The 23,106-nt window shown below is 39.0% G+C and overlaps 1 protein-coding gene across 50 annotated transcripts in view; it reads left to right on the top strand.

Moving 5' to 3' along the window:
- ABI3BP (ABI family member 3 binding protein) overlaps positions 1–22,304 on the top strand; it is a 126,349-nt gene extending 104,045 nt beyond the window's left edge. For all 50 annotated transcript variants that reach the window (XM_085526069.1, XM_085526117.1, XM_032447821.2 and 47 more), the window contains 6 exons: positions 3,239–3,350; positions 12,577–12,656; positions 14,171–14,200; positions 15,190–15,351; positions 18,758–18,871; positions 20,899–22,304. In XM_085526069.1, coding sequence (XP_085382195.1) covers positions 3,239–3,350; positions 12,577–12,656; positions 14,171–14,200; positions 15,190–15,351; positions 18,758–18,871; positions 20,899–21,014 — 614 coding nt within the window. In that variant the 3' untranslated portion in view covers positions 21,015–22,304. The remainder of the gene's footprint in view (positions 1–3,238; positions 3,351–12,576; positions 12,657–14,170; positions 14,201–15,189; positions 15,352–18,757; positions 18,872–20,898) is intronic.
- Positions 22,305–23,106: the final 802 nt, after the last annotated feature.

Here is a 23,106-nt window from a genome sequence, read left to right as displayed (position 1 = left end):
ATTTAGTTACATACACATAATGGAGACATCTTTTATGTCTTAAGGATATTTTTTTGATTAGTGAAACAGTGAGCCAAACATAAGCCAGAATGCTTACATCCTTCTAGTAGTTCAGCAGAACTCTGCCACATGCTACCTGCTGAATCCAGCATAAGGTCACCAAGTTCTCTCTGTTTAAAAGTATCTGTTTATTTGCTCTCGTTTGTAAAGGAAGGTTATTGTATGGAGAGTAAACACTTGTGAGCCAGGCATGAATGAGTACCTAGATAGGTAAACATATAAGGAGACCACTCATAATTCTTCCATCATCTTCCTTATATCAACACGAGCTGACTAGATTTAAGCATGAAATGTATGGTTCCTCTGTTCTGTCAGAAAATGACTTTATTTTTTTCCTCTGATATAAAAGAAAATGTTGATTTGCTGTATGACTGGTATGTCACTACTGTGGCCAAACAGATATAGCTGTGTTGCTTTATAAGAGACTAAAACAGTTAAGAGTAGGAACTCTGGAGAGCAAGACTTGATCATTAGCTATTCACTTTAGAATATAAGTGAGATGTTTTCAGATGATGCTCTATATGCCTATCATGAGAGATTTCAGTGCAGAGATATCATGATGAATGTCATAATCTCTCGTTCCCAAATTAATCCTTTCTTGTTCCTCTAGAAATGATTATTACGTTCAGCCTCCATTCTTTCTCGCTTTTTCCTCAGTTTAGGGAAATAATAAATGCAAATTTAATGGGACACACAAAACAAAAATTAGCCTTCATCTTCTCTTCAGAGAAACAGGAAAAAAGTTGCCTCTCCTGCTGAATGAAAAGGGGAAAAATGCCTATAGGCTAATATAAGGTGTTAACAAGAGATAGGAATGGTTACCAAACTTGCTGTGTTGTGCTGGAAAAAAGGTGTGAACCTATTTGTAGCCTAAGCACAAGGCTGAGGTGAGGCTCTGTGAACAGTCCCCATTCTAAGTAGTACTGCAATGCCTCTTTTTGTTTTGCTTTGTTGTTTTTGTTGACATTCGGAGGCCTTCTCTACATACCTGACCTTAGTTTGTTCGGACCAGATATTCGCTTAGTCTTCATGTTTTCTTGGAAGCAGACCTGCTGTTTTTCTTGAACATGTCATACCCACTGCAGCACAACCAGTTCAATCACAGAAATATAAAAATATTTACATAATAGCTGGGAAAAATGTCAACATGCATCATGTTGTGATGAAAGCAAAGCTCGGTTACCATTTAAATACAGTCTTATTTCCTTTACTTTTCACATTTGTTGTGAAAACAGAGCGAGCAATGCACAGTGGATTTTATAAGTCTTTGGGTAGAAGTGCTTGCTGTAATCAGTGCTTGCAAAAGTCAACTTTCTATGAGATTCTTATGGAAGACTATTCTCTGAGGCACCTGGCATCCCTCTCTGTTCTGAGAAAGGAGACTAAAACTTTCTGCAGAACGTGTGAATAGTATTCATTTTGTTTCACTGAGATAAGCTTTAGTTCTCATTCTAGATAGGTAGCCTAATTTGTAGAAATAAAAACATTCCCATAAATACAATTTTGATTCTTTTAAAATTCAGTTTGTGTAGCACATAATGTTTGAATTCTGTGGTCTACAAAGACTCCCACTGAGACTGTCTCTTTCATTTTAACTTCAAAATAATAACTCCATTATTGACTCATCCAAGGACATTTTCTGTATTCAAGAGAAGGCAACGAATCCCATTTTCTCAAGAAGGTGATTATTTCATGTTGGCACAAAGATGATCTCACTTGTTTAGATGAACAAATCAAATTTTCTGTCATCTCTTTTTATTTTTGCATTTTTATACATGCTGTTTCAATTTGGGCGTCAGATTTTACTTTTTTATTTTTTTATTTTTCCTTTTCAGATAGAGCTATGGAAACAGTGGTGTAATTTTTTAAGCCTTTTTAAAGAAAGAATTGCTGCAGTTGACCTTTAGCTAAATAGCGTATTGCATGAGGATTTTCATCATTTTAGTTATTACTAAAAACAAAATTGTTCTTCAGTAATGGAAAGGTCTGACAAATTCCAAAACAGTGACCGAGCTTACCTTGTTGTTTTCATAAAGGCTGCAAATGTCAGACTGCTCTGCCAGTCTGCTTGTGTTGCCTTAGTGACGTAGTGCAGCGTATTTTCTAATCCAGTGAGGTTCATTGTTAGTATATAGTAACAACCAGGTGCTGGATGCACTCCAGTAGTTCTTTGTATGTGTGCGTGCAGGCACATGCCTATGCAAACATTGTTTTATGTTTTATTTTCCAACTTGAATGTGTTAAAAGTTCAAACCACATAGTTTTTTGCATCTGAGCTATCCATTTCTGCAGGTCTCTGATTTTGTTTTTAACACGTACTGGTCTTTTGCTCTTCATGGGTATCCTTTAGGGGAGCACTTTTGGGCACGGAAAGTTTGAAGTCTTCAATATCAGCAGTAATTCTTTGTGCAGATATTCTAACATACTCTTAAACCTATTTTAAAGTTTAATTTTGCTCCACATATGCTCCAAAGAATTGAGACTATTTTAAGATACAATATACAAAGACCCTTCTGAAAATATTATGACAAGTGATCTAAAATCCACATGTGCATCACAGTCTTGGACTTAGCTATGGTTTGCTGAAGGGTTATCTTCTTCCCAAATACCTGGTGTTACTTCCCTACTCAGAGCATGACTTGCTCTTGGTGGTAAATAGCAGTGACAGTAAAAGAAAGTAATAAGCCTCTGTAGGTAATATAAATACAGAAGTAAATTTAAACAAAATTATTTAATTCTAAAATGACATATTCCCTAAATGCACCACCAAAAGTAGTTTCCTGTGGAAACCTTAAAAATTTAGTTTTGTCAAGGTTTAAGCATTTAGAAACTATAATGTCATTTTTGATTCTTCTTTATTCAGATGAAAGAATATTTAAACTTCTTTGTGTTCAGAATTCTGTTAGTAGTGAACCTTTGGACAGAGGTAAGATGTTGAATATCCTCTGTCCTTTAACTGTATTATGAGGGGCTGGATACTCATCCATGTATAATTGGAACTCTTCAAGAGTTTTTCCTGCTGTTTTAGAATAGCGATGCCCAGACTTGTTCACATGAGAGATCCATGCAGTCTGTTAGACAGTGGAAGATGAGAAAAAGATTAGAAAAGAGGGAGTGACAAAGAAACATGAGCTAGAGCTGTTATTTAAGTAAATTTCACTTTACTGTAATTTTTCAGAGTATGAGGTTGTGTCAACTGAAAATGGAGCAACTGATGGTGAAAAGGAGAAGTCAATTATCACTACAAATCAAACCCATTCTACTGTGGAAAACCTAAAACCTGATACAAGGTAATTAAATAAAACTATTTTCGAAGTTAATTCAACTAATTTAAACTGTCAACTATCTGCTCCTTCAAATGAAAATGTATTATATGTATAAATGAAAGAATAGTTACTTCAGATTATATATACATATATATGCAATGTACAAGAGCAAATTTGTTTTAGTCGTGCTCTGATAGGAAAAGGTATATTTGTATTTTGCTTTCTTTTAACAGATAAGACAGTTCTGAGGAATGTTTAGGAAATTTCCAATAAATTGGTCTGGAGAGAGGAGGAAAAAAATCAGCGTCCTGTACTTCTGTTGTTCATTTATTGCATTGCAAAGTTAGTGGTTTCTCCAGTAACACTGTTTGACTATGGTAATCATATTTTTCCATCACAAATAGTCACCTCTTTTCTATTACTATGATTAAATCTGTAATGTAGCACAAAATTCTGTGCAGAACCAGAAATGAGACTTAACTTTGAGGTGACAGGCAATTAATCTGGCACACAGAGTTTTATCTCACCTGCTTGTGACTAGCAGCTTCTAGAAGGAAGAGTAAGGAATTGTTGCAGAAAGTGGAGAAGAAAGGAAGTGGAAAAGAAACCCATCTAAAGATGGGTTAGAATGCCAGTAATGACAATTATCTCTGTTATTTCCAGAAGGAAATTATTCTGCTATGTCCTAAAGGCACATTGCTTGTGGAAGAGTGAATTGCCTATATGTTGTTCTGTCAGTTGTTATATGTTAGCAATACAACTGATGCTGGAGACCAAGCCTTAGTTTCCTCCATTTCATCAAGTGAGGAGGCTGAGATGAGACAGCAAAGCAAAAGATCTCTGGACTAGCAGCTGAAGAAAGACAGTGAGCGCTGGTGTTTGTACTTTCATTTCTATTTTAAGCTCTACTTTGGAATAATGCAGTTCCATTGCATTATTGAAGATCATCTTTAGACAAATGTGGTTTTTTTTTTCAAAAAGGAAGCAAGGTGTAGGCAGGCAGAACTAGTTAGAACTCTTGGAAAGGTCATAAGGAGGACAGGAGCTGTGTGAAATAGATAAGCTGGTTTATTTAACTTTAATTTGTAACAATTCTGTCAGTACCTACGAGAAGACTTGGGGTTTGGGCACCAAGAGCAGACTGGAGACCATGGACACAAGCTGCCTTGTGTAGTGTGGATTTCATTGAAACAAGCTTGATATGAGATTAGCACCAACTGGCAGATGATGTTTTAGGATATAAAGGGGTACCTTCACCCTGATGAGGTGACGGCTATAACCCCCACTGTCCCACTCTCAGAAGGGAAAGGCAGTGAGTATTTCTGGGTTCACAAAGCCATCATCTGAGACTGAAAATATTTTACATGAATTGCAGTGTTGTACGTCCCTTCAGTCCTATAGGATTTCAAGGAGGTGAAGTCCTCAGTGCAGCTCTGATTAAATTCCAGTTTCAAAATGTGTGTTCCCTAATTTTGAAGACTCAGAAGGACAAGAAGTTATTACTGTTGCTGTTTGAATCCAAGCTTGTTGGCACACTGAGTTCAGGAAAAGTAAGAAAGTCATTGAAGACAACTGGCGTCATGTAGGCAGTGTCAGTGTTGCAAAGAAAAACACATGTCCACAACACAGGTTTCCTATCTGTCAGGAGCTGATTGCTCATTGATTATGTAAATGGTCTGGTGGGTAGAGGTGAATGAAAATAGAAGAGAAAGAAAGACACAGTGAAACACAGCTGAATAAATTAATTAACAGAGTCCCTGAAATGTCTGCAATTTCATCAAGTAATACATTAAATCCAGGAAGGAGATTTTTCCATAACTAGCCTTGAAAGAAAGAGCTGTAGAAGAGGTGGAATTGGAAAAGAAACTTGGAGGAGAAAAAGAAATCCGTCTTGCAAAGGACCAACATTTACAAAACTACCAGCAAGTATATGGAAAGAGATGCTCAGTAGCAGAAAGTGAATTAGCTAGGAAAGAACCTCTTGGCCCTGAAACACTTCGGAGAAGCTGACGAGCTGAATTTGAGATTCTAGTTTTTCCAACTTTCCTGAAGCCATCAGTGATGCTGTGTGAATCCCATATGCTGCTCTGAAGATTCAGTGCCTCCAGAGCTGAGGAAAGTTCAAGACTGATCCAATCTGGGCAGATCTAAATGGTGGGTTTCCAAAAGGAATAAGAATGACTGTGAATGTTGAATCTCAGTCTCAGTGAGTAAATTTTAAACAGAAACTTCCTATGGCAGCAGAATTACAGTTCAAGCCTGTAATTCTCCAGATGTTTAGTTTTGAGAAGCATTACATGACAAAGATGGTTTGCAGCCCCCCTTGTCCTGTTGAGGTAAAACAGATAGGATACGTTAATGCCTGGCCTGAAGCTAAAGAATTAATTGCCCACATCCAGGAGGAGTGAAGCAATGTGAACAAATCATCAGTGCAAAGGGGCAAAGCAGGCAGCTGTGAAAAACTGAGTGTATCTATGCCTGACAGATTATGCTGTTCCTTTTCTCTGTTGCATTCTTCTTTCAAATAGATCATACTGCTACACCTCTGGAAAGCTCTGCAGTAAGCCAGGCACCCCTCTTGAGAAAGACAGCTTTTGCAGATGAGTAGATAATGGCCAGACTTGGAGTATGTAAGAAATTTGGACTGTGTTAGGAAGACAGTTGCAATGAGAGACTGTCAGAGTCTCTCTTGAAGAATTGCTTGTGTGGTTGCAGCTGTCAGTAACTATAAACATGGAGGATAAGCAGGATACAAATTTCTTTGAGGATTATTATAATGGCTGTTTACCTGAAAGGTGGCTAGATCCAGAAAAAAATAGTTTTATCAAAAGAGAAACGGAGTTCTGGTTAGCTGTATAGTTATCAGCTACTTGTGTTTCAGACATTCATTCCATCTTAATATGAAAATGCAAATGAATCTTCAAGGACGTACAGCAACTTATGAGGGCTACCTTTAAAGAAATGAAGTTTCTGGCAGTTTTTCATATATCCTGTTTGTCTTGTTGTTACAAGACAACTTTATTCCTTCTTGGTGACTTGATCTCAACACATCTGGACTTGAGAGTAGAAGTTAAAAATCTGCCTGAATGTGAGGACATATACCCTCTAAATAAATCTGAGGCACATTCATTTGCTTCCTGCACAAGTGCTTATTAAAAAAAAGACTTCTACAAACTCCTCTACAGTTTGATTTCCTTGGAGCATTAAGATTCCTGCACCTTTTTTCCAGAAAAAAGGGGGTATTATGTCTATTCCGTTCTCTCTTAGCAAGGCATGCCTGGCCGAAGCATTTATTTAAAGAAGTTTTCCTTATAGTACAAGTATGTCTTTCTCACCTGGAGGTTTGCCAAACACAGTGCTTGAGGTATTTCACTATTGCATCTTAGCTGCTGTTCGTGTTAGCAACCTGGGAAGTATTCATTGTTGTATACATAATGTGGTGGGTCAGAGTTCTTGAAATTGCTGCACCTCCTGGCACTAAGCTGTTCTCTGGCTCCAGATGCTCTGGATCTGGATTTAGTTTCATCAAATATTGTGCTTTTACCTGTAATATCTCAAAACATGCTGTATAGCTATATTATGCAAGATAAAGTATAGATATATCTATAAACTATAGATAATTCTTACATAGAGAGTTATCATGGAATCATAAAATCATAGAATGGCTTGGGTTGGAAGGGACCTTTAAGATCATCTAGTTCCAACCCTCCTGCTATAGAATTAGAGGACACCTCCCTCTAGACCAGGTTGCTCAAAGACCCATCCAGCCTGGCCTTGAATGCTTCCAGGGAAGGGGAATTCATAACCTCACTAAGCAACCTGTTTCAGGGCATCACCACCCTCACAATAAATAATTTCTTCCTAATATCTAGCCTAAATCTGCCCTCTTGCAGTTTAAAATCACTTCCCCTTGTCATGTCACTACCTGCTGTTATCAGAAGTCCCTCCCCAGCTTTCCTGCAGGCCCCCTTCATCTAAATGTGCTCAAAGGGGAATCTTTCTCTTGTTTTACGAATGTCTTCTGCTTAAGAATTCCTGTTACAGATGTGCTTCTGTGAGCTAATAATTGCATATACAACTTTTTACTGAAGTTAGCTTTTATTATCTTTCACACTATTATCATGAATTTCAGAGTAGATTCAGGTCACATTTCAGCCAGTCCTCTGTTCCTTGTCACTCATACCACACCAAATTTTCTTTAGCTTTTACTATCTTTATCCTTCAATTAGTCATTTTCGTTAAGCAAAGTGAAACAGCTCAACACCGTTTATCCTCCTTTCTTCAATTTCATTCAAGCAGTGATTATCTGTGAGCTTGTTTGTGAGTCTCTGAGCAACCTCATGTAGCTTTTATGTTGGCCCTGTAATGAAAAGAGGCCTCGATCAGATAACCTTCTGACCTCCCTTGCAACCTGAATTATTGTATGATTTTTTTTCTCCTGTGAGTAGTTTCTGATCTTGTTAATCTCAGCTTTGCTCATATTCTTTGATGCAGGCTGAGATATTTTTTGTATGTTAAGGCAAATATCATTTATTTCTTAGCAACGAAAAAAGGGAAAATAATGTTCTAGTACGAACTACGTTGTCAGCTTAATATTTGCCCTCTGACTGTAAAATTCACAGTTTTTATGCTGAGAGCAGGTTTTTGAGAAGTGCACCATCTACTCTACTTGGAAAACGTCCAAAGCCAAACCACAAGATTAATCATTTTGGTCAAAACAATTACAGTCTATTTTCCTAGCAGTCACTTGAGGAGACCTGTAACATTCCATCTAACTTGTCATACAGATCTCATATACTTGAGTTTGTTTACAGGACTGCCTCCTATAGAACTCTTATTTTCCCTGGAGTACCCAGAATCCCATTCTTCATGCTTTTTGTCTTTTCTTAGTTTTATACTGCCCTTAGACAAAGAAAGTACTGCAGTAATTTCTCCTATGATAATAGTCGAGCAAGGTCTGCCATGTGAGTATCTGGCAAAGTAAGCTAATTATCCAGTTTTTTCAGCATTTCCTTAATTGAGACACTTACTTGTAATAAGCCCAGAGAGACCTGCATAGAAATGGGCTTAATATGATTTTTGACTCCTTCATTTTGTCTCATGAGTAATAATGATGATGTTCTTCTCCATCCTCTCCATCACTAAAATCAGCTTCACTGTCCTGCAACTTTTTAATGGATCTTTCTTAAACTAAAATATTAAAAACAGATGTTGGGATTTTAGTTTGGGTTTTGGTTTGTTTGGGGATTTTTTTCTTTCTTTTCTTTTGCTTCCAGATCTACTTTCCCATTTCCAAAGGAATTTTGACATTTTTTTTAATTAGTTTTCTAACTGTAAAATTGATCTAATTTTTCTAAGTCTCTCAGTCATCTAATCTGGTATCATTTTTATTTTGCTATTTCTGCTGGTTCTCCTGCCAAAATATGTTGGTTTTGTTTATATTTGCCCTATCTTAATATATATATATAATATATATATAATTTATTTTTTTTTTAACTAAGGGTATGTTTTCTCTTCCATTCTGGTGGTTTGTTTAAGGGCAGCTAGGTTCATAGAATATGTCACTAGTGTCCAGGAAACTTTGCAGTGCTAATTACTATACAAGCTTCCAAAAAAGAGTCTGAATATTGTTGAAAACAAGTTCTCATGCATGTTTGGGTTGGCAGTAATTGGAAGGTAATAAAGGAAAATATGAAAACTGCAGTTCTGCTGTGTTAGTCAGAGATGTGCCAGAATAGCCCTAGGGAAATTCAGATAGTCATTAAAATAGGGGGTGTGTCCCCTCAGTCTACTGGTGGAAGCTTCTATTCCAAAACCAAAAAATATTATTAAAAAACAAAAAGGCTGTGATGCTTGCATTCCACAGGGAAAGATTCTGATCTTTTACCTGGTTAAGTAGTTTGATAATTTCAAATACACTTTTCTCCTTTTTAAGTACGTTTGGAGGGGTCTTTTTGGACTTTTGGTTTAGATTGTATCCCTAGGAAAAGTAAAGTATGTTTCCAACCATAAGGTTTCTTGAGGAATATAAATAGCAGGAAATGTAAATGCAGAAAAAATCTAATAAAAATAAATGCACGTAAAAACACCAAAAAAAAAAAAAAAGCGAGAGAGAGAAAACTAAAATCTTAAAGTAAAGATAAAATGGGTAAGATATATATAGTATATACAGTTGGTTTGGGGTTTGTTTGTTTTGCTTTTTTCATGTTTAAAGGTATGAAACAAAAAAGAGTTTGTCATAATTTACTTAAAGGCCTTGCCAAGTATGTATTCATACCTCTACTGGATAAGAGTCATAGAATGCTGTAGGTTATAAGGAATCCTAAAGACCATCTGGCTCCAGCCTCCCTGCTCTGAGCAGAGACATCTCCCACTGAACCAGGTTGCCCAAAGCCCCATCCAACCAGGCCTTGATCACTTCCAGGGATGACCCTTCTCTGAGCAACGTGATTCAGTCCTGCACCATTCTTCTTAATGTTAATCTCCATCTAGATAATGAATTTAAATCATAACCCTTTGTTCTGTCACTACGCTATCTCACAACAATTCTTCCCCATGTTTTTCCCCCTTTAAATATTGGAAAGCCTCCTCATTGTAAGGTCTCCGTTATAATATTGAAAGACCTCCACTGTAAGAGAGGAGCTTTATCTTCTCTACACTAAGTAATCCCAACTGGAAGCCAGAACCTTTTTGAAAGTTTATAGTATTAATCCATACTCACCTGCTCATGTCATTATCATTATCTAGGTGGTATTGCACTTAGCAAAAATGTGCTATCCGCATAGAAGAGAAAAATTTCCTGATGCATATAGATAAGATTTTGTTAACAGCAAGGGTCAAAAGATGAGAACTACACTGCAACCTTTTCTCTCAGCCCTTCTTGTAGCCTGATTAAAAGGGAGACTTCTCAAACAAGCTAAGCATAATTTGCTTAAGGAAATGTTTCCTTCTGTTAAACCTTGTTTTGTTTTCTATGTGTAGTGACACAGCAATTCAGGCACATTCTCCAGAGACAGAAAAGCTCAGTACGTTGAGACAGTCTTGCATGATTGTTATTTAACCACAGGCATCTCACAATCTGCTGACCTTATATCCCAGGACTGTACTCAACTCCTCCAGTCCTCAGCATTATGATGGAAACCTTTCTTCAGATATTTTCTGTTCTGCCGTCTTCCACCTTCTTCTTTTGCATGATTTGAAAAATGCAGGAACAGTTACATCTGCCAAGGTTCCATGTGGAATAGTGATTTCCTATGGTGGAAAAATGTGCTCTGCACAGTAATTACTGTTGAGTCAAGTCCATTTAATCCGTACAATGACTTTTATTGTCTTATGTAGTTTGGAAGGATTTGGGAGGCCTAGTCCTCTCCCAAGTGTGTAAGACATCAGTCTTAAAGTGGTTAGAGGCGCTAGATTGCTGCATATATTGGGTAGCAGAATATTTGGCATGACGGGTGCACAGATATAAAGATGAAATAAAGGCTGCAGTTTCTCATGACTATCAAATCTAGCTATGATGTAGGTATGGTATAATCATTATACAGCTTTCCTATTCCCCTTTCTTAACTTTGCCCTACATGCTTTCTTGAACCTCTAAGCAATTCTCCCCACACTTGTAGCTTGTGCTGAAATGCATAATATTGCAGCAAGTAAGCACTCATATTTTTACACATTTTTATATTCATAGAATCTTAGAATAGCTTAGTTTGGAAGGGACATTAAAAATTGTCTAGTTCCGATCCCTCTGCCATGGGCAGGGATGTCTCCCAGTAGATTGGATAGACAAGAGCGCCATTCAGCCTGGCCTTGAGCACCTCCAGGAATGAGGCATCCACAACTTCTCTGGGCAGTCAGTTCCAGTGCCACACCACCCTCTGAGTTAATAATTTCTTCCTGATATCTAATCTGGCTCTACCCTCTTTTTAGTTTAAACCATTACACCTTTTCCTATCAGTTCATCCCTGATAACGAGTCCCTCTCTAACTTTTCAGATCTTCCACCTGATGCACAAAAAGGGAGATTTCATTTGGTTTTCTATGAAGAGAGCCACACCGTAACTTTAAACTTACAGTCAGATCTGTGAACTCGATCACACCGTAAGCTCAGTCCCAGTTCTGGGATTCCTATTTTGTTGTGTGTTTAGTCTATTAGGGCTATTAGTCTATTAGGCTCACTGTGTCCCATGCATCTCTCTAGCTGATGAAGAAAATGTTATATATTAAAAGAAATTCACTATGCAAGCACCCAGAGCATATAAAAAATATTTGTAACTGACATGCACAGGGCAGATTACTACTTCTAACTGAAGGGGAGGCACGAGGAGGGTGTTGTTGGCTGGTGTAGACACACATAGATCACAGTTCTTTGGCACAGAGCTCCTAGATGCAAGCACAGGCAGTGGGTGAGAAACTGAGCTGCTGCTGAGCAGTGAGAAATCCCCTGGTGCTGCCAGCCTGCAGAGAGGTAAGATCGTAACCATGACCAGTCTCCACGCTTGTAACCCTCTTTTCTGCCTCATCTGGCCGGTGTGTTCTGTGCATCGTTTTTAGGCTTGTAGCTAACTTTGAATTACTGTTTACCCACAGCATCTCACTGAATGTCAGCTGAATTGCTGAGTTAGCATTTGGTTAGTTCCCAGCGGAGCTATGTGGAAGACAAATCATGAGATATCTGCAGTATAGACTGGTGTTTCAAGATGGTACTATGAAAAGATAAGGTGGTGTTGCACAATATGTTCCTATTATTTCCTCTATTTGCTGTTGACACGTATTTAAGTGACTGGATCTTCACCTTGCATTTCAACAATGGCCTCATCTGTTGGTGGTGGTGAGACTGAGAGATACGACATTGGATTTGTGTTCTTAGAAATTAAAAATGTGCAAATATAGAGCAGCATGCTTTACTCAATATCTCCTTATCAGATTGTTTCTGACCTCACCTAAACTTCTCCTTTTGCCAGAGCTGAAACTGCACACGCAAGAGGAGACTTTAACCAGTGGTGCATTAAATCAAACATTAATAATATTTGTGTAAAGAATTATGGAAAGGGTTGGTAAAATATGTGTTCAGAGTGGCTTTGAACAGTTAGGGCAAAGAGCATCTCAATGTTTTCAAACCAAGAAACAACACCCGTGGGTTCGTCTCTAAGAGTGAGAAGCACCAAGGTGTGTGTTGGCAGTTTGCATGGTCCAGACTCTGAGAAAATGGTTGGTTTGCAAAATTTTCATTCAGATGTTTTCTTATTCTCCAGTTATGAATTCCACGTGAAACCCAGAAACCCCCTTGGTGAAGGTCCAAGTAGCAATGTTGTGGCTTTCAGTACTGAATCAGGTAAGTGCTTCCAAAGGTTTGACTGTAATTTGTTTATCCATGTTTGTGAACTAACTTTTATCCATTTGTTTAAGATATATGAAAGGTTCTCTTACTTCACTTTGTGGATTTGATCTTGCTCTTTCTGATCTCCAAATTGGCTTTTTACTACTCAGTATTAGTAGTGGCTGGAAGGTGAGGGCATAAGATGGTCATACTGAAGAGAAAAAGGCAGGGACACAGAGATCTCCTGTTGTTTCCTTTGGAGAAACGAACTTTAAAGAATCTTCAGTCTTTTAAGATCAACGTTCCTGGTATTTTTATACCTATCAAACTCATTAGTATGTTCTGATTGGGGGACATAAAGTTTCTCTTTGGGCTACTGTGTTTATACACAACTTGCTGCCTGCTCAAAATGCTGCTGTGTAATAAATAGTGATATCTTAAGGATGAAAAAGGGATCAAGCAATAGTAGTTGGAACAATTGGTGTCCCAGTATGTCTTCTTCCATCCTGTTTACTCTCTTGTGAAAATATTGAAGAAGTATATACAAGTCTATTTTGAACACTGGCTCATTTACAAGCTTAACTCCTGTCTGACTCAAAGGTGAGAATCAGAGATAGCCTTACTCCCATTGAGGCTAACTCCAGTAGACAGTAAGTAACTCTGTACAAACTAGGTGTTGTCATTTGTGTAGAAGTAGTTTTTGTTTGATAGTACTTAAGGACCATATAAATAAAAAGATGGGTTTAACCTCTTTGAAAGGACTTTCTTAATCAGTATTTTAAACCAGGTGTAACAGTATAATAGTCCTGATCTAATGCTCACTGATGGATGAGAGTTTCAGTTGAACAAGAGATTAGGCAGGGAGGAGCCCAGACTAAGCCACATGTATTTAAAACCATGAATGCACTCCTTGTAGTCCTAAATTGTCAAAACTGAATTAATGTTTATGCCAGGTGCAGTTTTCACAAATGACAAGGCTTATATTCTGTCTCCTATTTAGCTTGGCCAAATGAAGCATGACATTTTATTTTGTCTTAATTGCACGCATCCATTTCTCACTTTTGGGGTGATAATAGACAAGTCTTGAGTGGCAAGTGCAACAGGAGTGTTATTTTTCTTTTATTTAAGTATAGGGACTGATAATAATAATAATAATAATAATAATAATAATAATAATAATAATAATAATAAAGAAAGATAGGAAGAAAGAAACAAAGGAAAAGAAAAAAAGAAGCAGAGTAGAATTGAGTTTTACAGGTTTAAATTCCTGTTTTCAGTAGAACCTGGTTTGAAGGCAGAGTCCTGTGAGTAAAATGTTTAAAAGCACACTGATGCTGTAGTTTCACACAGTGACATTACTTTCTTTAAATTTAAAGTGTGATTAATTTGGATTAATTAATTTAATTTTTCTATTTCACAATATGCAGCCTGTGTCAACTGTAGAAAATGACTTGACAATGCTTTTCCATTGGAATAATGGGAATCTTAATTTTACAGTGTCTGATTGACTGTTTGTTTTATTTCCACAGCGGACCCAAGAGTGAGTGAGCCTATTTCAAGTAAGCCTTGTATAAATTATTGTGTCTTCTGACCAGGCATTTTTTTCAGAAATAGTGTAATTTTAAGGGGGATGGTGGTGGCAGCAGTCTGCACCAGTTAAGTGAGCTATGGAATCAAATAGCTGTTGTGCATGAATTAATTCTTTCCACCCGTATTCCTTGTCAGGAATACGTGCCAGGCTACTTGTTTACCTGAGCAGAATGCAATCAGTGTGATGTGATGCTCCCATGGCAGCTGGGATGGCTTCAAACCAATGTACGCAGATGAGCCAAAAGACAGCCTCATATTTTCTCAGTTTTGTCATTAAATCAAAGGAAAGACTCTTCAAAATGAATAAGCTATTTCACACTTTTTAAGTGACTTAACAGAACACAACTTGGAGGAAACTATTTATCTGCCATTATGTTTTTTAAAAAGAAATATCTGCTTCTGAAGTACTCCACCTCTGCTTTACGACACTTGTGAGACTTGCTGTCTTCAGCAGGAGGTAGACTGAGCTTTGGAAGAACAGCAGAAAGACATTCACACAAATTGAGCACTCTTTGCATTTGTAATGGACAACACTTTGACAAAAACTGACACCATTTATTTCTGCATGATTTGTGACACTTTTATGTGCTTTTAATCACACACGTTTTGCTGCAAGTTGACCTTCCTGTCTTGATTCCACATAGAAACAATGACTGCATCACATACATTGTAAATGAACATTTTGGCAACACATAGACATTGTTCCCCTAACAAGTGAGAGCTCCCAGCTTAGAAAGCAGAAGCAGTTCACTGCATTGATCATAGCTGAGCCCTCAGTCCTTCCTCAGTCCTAAAGAAATAGCTTTTATGCTCAAAATGCAGGTGACAGGTGCTACTAGTATATTTCAAAGCACATTCTGCTCCTTCAAGGTTTCTAATTCTATTTAGTAGAATATATTTGCTATACACAGTTTTATACAAACTGCCTTACCTTAGTGTCTTTCTTCCTCTCATGCAGTGGGAAAGGATGCTATCTGGACTGAAATCCCATTCAATTCTGACACTTACTCAGAATGCAAAGGGAAACAGTACGTGAAAAGGACCTGGTATAAGAAGTTTGTAGGTGTGCAGCTGTGTAATTCTTTAAGATACAAGATATACCTCAGCGATTCACTTACAGGTAAGAGATGCTCAAGTCATTGTTGTGCACATCTTACACTCTTCAAATATGAAGAACTAAGAGGCTTAACAAGATGGGCACTGTTGAAGTGTGATTAAGTGCGATTAATGTAGTCCCTAGACAAATTAATAACAAATAATAGTCTGCTTGTGCTCAGTAGTCATTGTTTGATACTGAGTTTTCAGACTGAAGTGTTATTTCTCCACAATCATCGTCTGATTTACAGCACCTGTTGGTATCCTGGGGATCTTAAGAGAAAACCAATAAATAACAGATGTCTGACAGTCAGTAGTTTATGCTATAATGGCACCAAATCTGTATTTGAATGGTAGCCTGGAACAGTTCTTAGTAGAGCATCAGGGCCTAATTTTAGGTCAAGTTTAGAGTGCAGTCATTCCCATTCAGTTTCCTAAACTTGTTATATTACTGTGGGTCTTAGAAATACATTCCTTCAACTCTAGTGGACAATTTTTTCTCACCTGCTTTGACATTTTTGTTTTCACATTGCTCATTTTTGTTCTTTATCTCATGCTGTCATCTTTCTTTTTCTTATGTTATGCTTTATTACTAACAGCAGTTACTTGTCCTTAGTTTCTCAGGATCTGTTCAGCATCCTGCAATCATTAGCAAATGAGGTAGTTAAGACCTGAATCAAGTGACATGTCCTGTGTCTGAGCTGGGGAAAAAGTCTGTAGAAGTGTTGGTTTTTGATTAATTGATAGTTAAGCAGAACTTAGTATCTCATATAGATTGTAAAATGTATATCTGGAGATATTTTAACTTATTATCCTTTCAGAGTTCCTGATTTCCTTCTGCATGAAGTCTTTTCTTGAAATCTCCATTATGATGGCTTTAGTATAGCATTCAGAGCACAAAGAATGTAAAAAAAAAAACCAAAAAAAACCACATGTATGGGTAATGTCTTAGAGTGTAAGTTAGACAGTATGTATGTCCATCACACTGGATTGAGTTAACTAAGAGAGACTGAAAGAATCATCTTCCATAACCCAACACTGCCCCACTTCTGAGCTCAGCAACTCACAACAGCAGGGCTCAGAGGTCTCTGTGTGTGGTAACAGGGAGTGAAAAGGGAAACAGGGACCATAGGACAGCCTGTGCCAAAGTAACATTAAGCTGCCATCACTGTTCCCCAGTGAGCAGACAAGGAAGGAAAGTCCAGTCATTAATAGTAAGTACAATACCTCATGCGTAAGTAATACCTTGGCAATTATGTGAATAAGATGATGGTTTTGAACAGAGGTATCATTCATTCAGCTGTGACTGCACTAACCAGCTGTGATCAAATGACAGAAGCTGGCAATGAGGCGTAGCGTATCACACAACCAGCCAGTAGAGGAAATGGCAGTGCTAATTTAGCAGGACTACGCTGTAGCTCTAAATCAAGTGAATTAACACTGCAATGAAAGCTACTTCAGTCTTAGAATAAAAGTGTAATATGTCAGAAGCCCAATTTCCTATTTTTGTTAGATTGGTTTTGTTCTTGCTGGAAGGGTGGTGATTTAACTTGGCTGGGGAAAGATCATGACAGCTGCATTGTATTCATTATGCTTGCTGAAGTTGGTTCTTACACTTGAATTCTTACAAACAGTGCTGGCCACTTGTTGCAATATTTGAAGGAACTGAAATGTTTATGTAAGAGGAAAGCTGTTCTGTGATTTTTTCCCCACCTATCATCTCCTAAGTGAGGCTGTGATGACATGGGCCTCTGTATTACTGAGGGATAATTTCCAATTTGAAGCCAAACTCTGTTCTCCTGCATTTTACTGTCATACCTTGTCCTGTCGTGTTCCCTAGCCCAGTAGAGTTTTATTTGCTAGCACTGCCAGCTGTGCAGTGTGCCAAGAGCAAAAGGTCTTTATTTAACATTATGCTGAAAGTATCTCCCAAAGCTTTGCTGCTGAAGCAGCAAAATGATCTTGAAATCTGGTTGCATTGTGGACCTTGCTTGTTTTTAGCATGAATTTGTTCTTCTGTTTTTGCAGAAATCACGGTGTGTAAAATAAAAATAGTATTTAATTTTCTTAAGAGCATCCATTAAAAAACCTTACCTTATGCCAGAATTACTATCCCCAGAAGAGGATGATAAATTCTGTGTGTGATGTTCAACAGCCATGGAAAGAAAAGGCAAAACAAGAAAAAGAACCATACAGTTTTAGGCAGCCTGAATGTTCTCAACTTCAGATCAAAAATATACCAAGAGGAACTCCCACTGACCAATTCCTGCATGGAAAAGAAATACGTTTGCAGCCAAAGCTAGACAGTAATAAATTATTTTCTAAACCTAGACTGTCAAGTGGAGGTGAGAATTTTTGGCAAAGTATTGATCAGACCACAGAAACATGAGAAAGAGTGAATGTATTGGTAGGCTGCTATTTTATTAATTGAACTTTAGGGAGTAGTGTGAACTACCTCACCAGCTGTCACACAGCCAGGTGGGCACAGATTCAGGGCCACAGGAGACCCAGCATCTAATGAGAAACTGAACTTTGTGCTTAGTTTATACCCAAGCACTGAGCCTTAGTTGTCACCTTTCCTTTCAAAGGCACAGCCTTGAGGTTGGATATGTCAAGAAATGCTGTGAAAGGTCAGATAAATTGCTGATTTTATCTGGCAATGTTTCCTGTCTAGGACTTGGAAGTGAAGATGACGCATTTTCTTCCATCTTTTTAACAGAATTGTGCTAATTTTCTTCTTGCAAATCATATCAAGAAGTAAAAACCTCTGCAAAAACTCCTTCACTGGGAGTCCTCAACAGGTTAGGGACAGCCGGTAATGTCAGCACACACTGTTTGCTACTTGTGATGTTATTTTCTGCTCACAGTCAAGGGTCCCATTAAAGAGACCTACAAGGAACCGTATGGGCCCATTTCATGTTCTGGATAAGCAGTTAGTACACCAAGGTCATATATTAGTTAAAGGATATCACTTGCACATGCAAGCTGTAAAAATCAAATTTTTAGAACAGGGTTTGCATGTGTTATGAGGTGGGCTATAAAGACTTCTTCAAATATTCTCAGGACTTCCCAACAGGGAACCAGGCCCACCTTCTATTAACATCGGTAGCAAAACTTACCTCATTTTTTTATACAATCAGAATGAGGTTGTAGGTAATAACAGGATTTTGCTTACTGTATGAAAGTTAAGGAGGGGAAAAAAACATCCAGGCATGGATTTTGGCAGAGTGGGGTGCTGCTGTCAGCAGCCATGAGCACTGTGCTTGCACTGTGCACTTAACACGCTAATTACAGCTGCAGATCCTGAGAGGTAAAGAATGGTTGCATTCGCTTTAGCTTCCCCACAGAGCTAAGAGTATCGATCTCAGGTGGGTGGCTTCAGCCTTCACTAAATGGGATGTGGATTTTCAACTTTGCTTATTTCCTTTCAGGACAATTCTATAACATAGGAGACCAGAGGGGCCATGGAGAAGATCATTGCCAATTTGTAGACTCATTCCTAGATGGAAGGACAGGACAGCAAGACGATCTACCAGTCAAAGACGGTAATTCCTTAAGAATGTCACTGCAGCAGTCCTTGGCAATTCCTTTGTTTGTCTGTTTCTTTTCTCTGCCAGTGAATTGCAGGCCCACTGCCAGGGTGGGCAATGAACAAGGGCTGCCGGCTCTGCAGAAGGGAGAGATGAGAAATTGCTTAAGATGAAAATCATAGTTAAAAAACTTAACATGAGCCAGCAGCGTGCTCTTGCAGCCTCACAGTTGGCCTTAACTGTATCCTGGGCTGCATCAGAAAAGGGGTGACCAGCATGGTGAGGAAGGAGATTGTTCCTCACTCCTCTGTCCTCATGAGGCCCCAGCTGAAGTACTGCATCCAGGTCTGGGGCTCCAGGCACAAGAAAGATATGGAGTGTGTCCTGAACTGGGCCTCAAAGATGATCAGAGGGCTGGAGCACCTCTCCTGCAAAGACAGGCTGAGAGCTTGGCTTGTTCAGTCTGGGGAAAAGAATGCTTTGGGGAGACCTCATTGTGACCTCTCAGTACATAAAAGGAGCTTATCAGCAGGAGGTTAATCAACTTTTTACCTGGGTAGGACACAGGGGTATAGTTTTAAACGAAAATAGCAGAGATACGGATGTCATGGGAAAATATTTCATTGGGAGTGTGGTGAGGCCGTGGCACAGGCTGCCCTGAGAAGCTGTGGCTGCTCCATCCCTGGAGGCATTCAAGGCCTGGCTGAGCTGGTGGGTGGCAGCCCTGCCTACAGCAGGGAGGTTGGAACCGTGTGGGCTACTTCCAACCCAAGTTGTTCTGTGATTGTATGATTCTAAGATCAGCCATGTCTTAATAAATACCATCATAGCTCAGGTTCCGCAAGGTAGTAAACAGCCTCCCTCCTGTTTAAAACATTCCAACAGGTTATTCACATTTCGTATTGCATATTTAAACCCAACTGCAATTTTCAGTTTGCATAGCGGCATGAAGTGTTATGCTGAAACTAGCAAGGTTAATGTTGAGTGCCGTAAATCATCACTTGGGCATCAAACAGCTCCGTTTAGTGCTAATGAGAAACTAAGAAGTTATTACTGGAAAATATAATTCATGCTGCAGTAATTCTGAACACAGGGATTCAAGGTGGATGCCCAAAATGCTGGTCTGGTCTAAGGGGATGGGGTGTGGATGTCCTACAGGCGACCGTGACCGCCCTGCCTATTTTTTCACATATTCCCCAGGCTCAAGTGAAAGCAGATTCTGTCAGCTGAGCCTCCGCCTTGCTTGTTTGCAGCATTACCGCTGCAGTGCGTTCCACCCTCTTGTAAGAACATCGCCTGTATTGATACAGGTGTGAGTGCCGAATGAGTAATGGAGTATTTTGATGAGAAAAAAAGGCAGAATAGTTTTCAATATGTTGACCAAACCTTTGCGTATGCAGTGCTTTGTTTGTAAAAACGTCTCGCCAAAGTGCATGAATGCACTGTGGTAGGTGTGGGTTAGGGTTAGCTTTAAGCTTTACTTCTTCCCCAGTCACTGTTCCATGCTTGTAAAGGAGTTTTTTTGTATAAAGAATTGCCTGAATCCTGCTCAGCATTGCCAGGACATCTGCCCTCTCAATTGTATCAGATCCACTTATTCAAGGTTTTATAAATCTGAAATAATCTAATATAAATCTGCCTATCTTGTAAGCTTGTGAGAAGTGTAAAGCAAATTTGTTTCCAGCTGCTGGATTTAGCTGGCTGGATTCACAAGCTGCATTCATTTTTAGTTTGAAAACCTAAACAATCCACCAACAAAAAAAAGAAAGCAAAAGACCAACCTGCTGCTCCTATTTCTTGTACATGGCAGGAACAGGGGAAAGAGCTGGCATACGTCGCTGCTCTGTTCCTCCCTGGTTGTGGTGTGGCAATTCAAAACAAGAGTTAAGGGTACGAATGTTTGACCTGAAACGCAGGGAGGGAATGACGGCTTGTGGCATATTGTTAGCCATTAATAGGACCATACATACGCAAGCTCCATAGGGAACTCAAAGGTACTCTCCGATGGATTCCTGCAAATAAACCCCCGTTCTCTGTTCTAGGATTTTTCAGGGCAGTTCGTCAGGAACCTGTCAAGTTTGGAAAAATAGGTGGGGAGACTCAGATCAACTACGTGCGCTGGTACGAGTGCGGAACATCAATTCCTGGGAAATGGTAGATGTGATGGGGACCTGGTGAAGAGACCCAACACCAAGCACCCTTGCGACTGCCCCGAGCAAGCTCCAAGATGGGAATGTATGGTATGCCTGTCACTTACACAAGTTTGCTGGCGTGTAAGGTTTATGCAAGTCTAATGCCAATACTGCATTAATTGTGTAATAGCGTAGGCTGCTTACTGTAGTTATCCAGTTTTACAGGTTTGTCTTTAGATTAAAGAAAAAACAACAACACAGGCTAGGGACACGGTGTAGGATAATGTATAGGGAAGCTGGCTCCCTATTCTTGAGGTATGGTTTCTAAGGTATTTTAAGAGATACGGTGTGTATATTATTTATCACAATGTTGTAATAAATGTTTAAGGCACGGTTATGGTAAAAGTTGGTCATGGAATGCAGTATGCGTTAGTTTTTAAATAGTCACTGGTCTTGTAAGTGCCATAAGCTGTCTGCCCAGGTAAATCTGCCCTGTTTTCCCTATTGTAAATTATAGAAAAGTCCCCACAGGTTTTAATGTCCTGCAACCAGGAAACTTGAAGTGCTTTCCCCCCACACGTGCCAACAGCCCATACTCCTGCCCAAACACTGAGTTTTATCATGTGTGGATCTTTGAATGATCGCGTTCGTGGTTGTTTTTTTCTGTATTTCTTTCCAAATGCAAGTTTCTCCTCCAGCAAAAACCTCCAGTATGGTCAGCCCGTGCCTATGGAGTTAAGTTAGAAGTGCTGCCTGTTAGCAAGGCAATGGGTTTGTGTTCCTCTAATGAAAGCAGGCAGGTACGCACATACATGGAGAAGCAATGAAACTGGACTCTGTTGCTGTGGCCTTCAATAAAGGTGTCATTTTCAGAGACTGAGACTTGGTGGTTCAGAAATGAGATGTGTGTACATTGCAGGAGGGTTTGGGACTATAAGTGAGATCAGCGGTTGTAATGGCGTCATCAGTCAGGTTTGGTTTATTAAGAAGGAATGGTGTAAAACGTTGCTCATCGGGGAAAAAAGGGGGAAATAGCGATAAACGAACTTTTAAAACTGCTTTACGGCAATTAAAACCTCTCCCAAAGCTACTTGTTGTACTGCTTGAACATTTATGAACTAAATAAAGAGATGTAGGTTTTTCTTTTTCTAGGAAAAAAAAAATAAAAAAGGTGTTATTCATTGCATTACTGATGTATTGAAAAATACGAACAGGACGCCCAGATATATATATAGTAGAAATAGTCATTTATAGAAAATGCCTTATAAAGTACATTGCAGGTACACTGTACTCTGAATAAAATATTTTTTAATCAAGCGTTTTCTCCTATCGTTTTACATGCCAACAAAGTGCCAGTTCCTGTGCTAAGGGCTGCAGCACAAGGGGGTCCTCTGGAAGGAGGCCCCTTTCAAGTAGTTGTGTAACCAGCTGATGTTTTAGGGCTGAGGAGCAAGCAGCAGCAGTGACATTCCACAGCTTCCTGCTTGATGTATGGGTGCCTGATTAGGAGAGCAGTGACACTTAGGGATGTGGAAAGTAGGGATTTTTTCAGCTCCTGCTTTAATTCCTGCTCTATGCTGATGAGAGTTCAAGCAGCGTGCTGCTCCGTTTCATGACTTAATTCCCTCCTCTCAGTTTTATGTATTCCTAGAATCCATAAGATGGAAAATATTAACTGAAAGAGCATGTTTTGCCCTTTGCTGTTTATATGGTTTATTGAATGCTTTTACAGATCTCAATCTGCTTTTTCTTGGCTCAGCGCTGAGTCACTGGGATCACGCTCCAAGATTTTTCAGGGTGGCAAAGGACCTGTGTTATGTTGCTCCTCCTTAACAGTTCTTTATTAAAATACAGATTTGGCTTCATCTTTTAAGTAATGAACCCATTCTCCCCCTCCCCTTGTTCAAGCATTTAATTCAAAGATGCTACATATTAGCTATAGATATATTTAGGAGAAGTAACCTGACAATTAACAACAGCAGACAGTGCAAAACCACCTGTTGCTGTGTGGTGGCTCCAAGAGCTTTACGCTGAGTTTGAAAGGGTAGGGAGAGATAACAAGGAGTGGGGAAGCACAGCTGAGTTACAGGGATGAGGTGCTAGTGGGGGCCCTAACCC

This window comes from Coturnix japonica, chromosome 1, assembly GCF_054131305.1.
Source record: "Coturnix japonica strain WE chromosome 1, WE-NBRP24, whole genome shotgun sequence".
Lineage (NCBI taxonomy): Eukaryota > Metazoa > Chordata > Aves > Galliformes > Phasianidae > Coturnix > Coturnix japonica.
The sequence above is the reverse complement of the archived record's forward strand: the minus strand, read 5'-3'. Positions and strand labels throughout refer to the sequence as shown.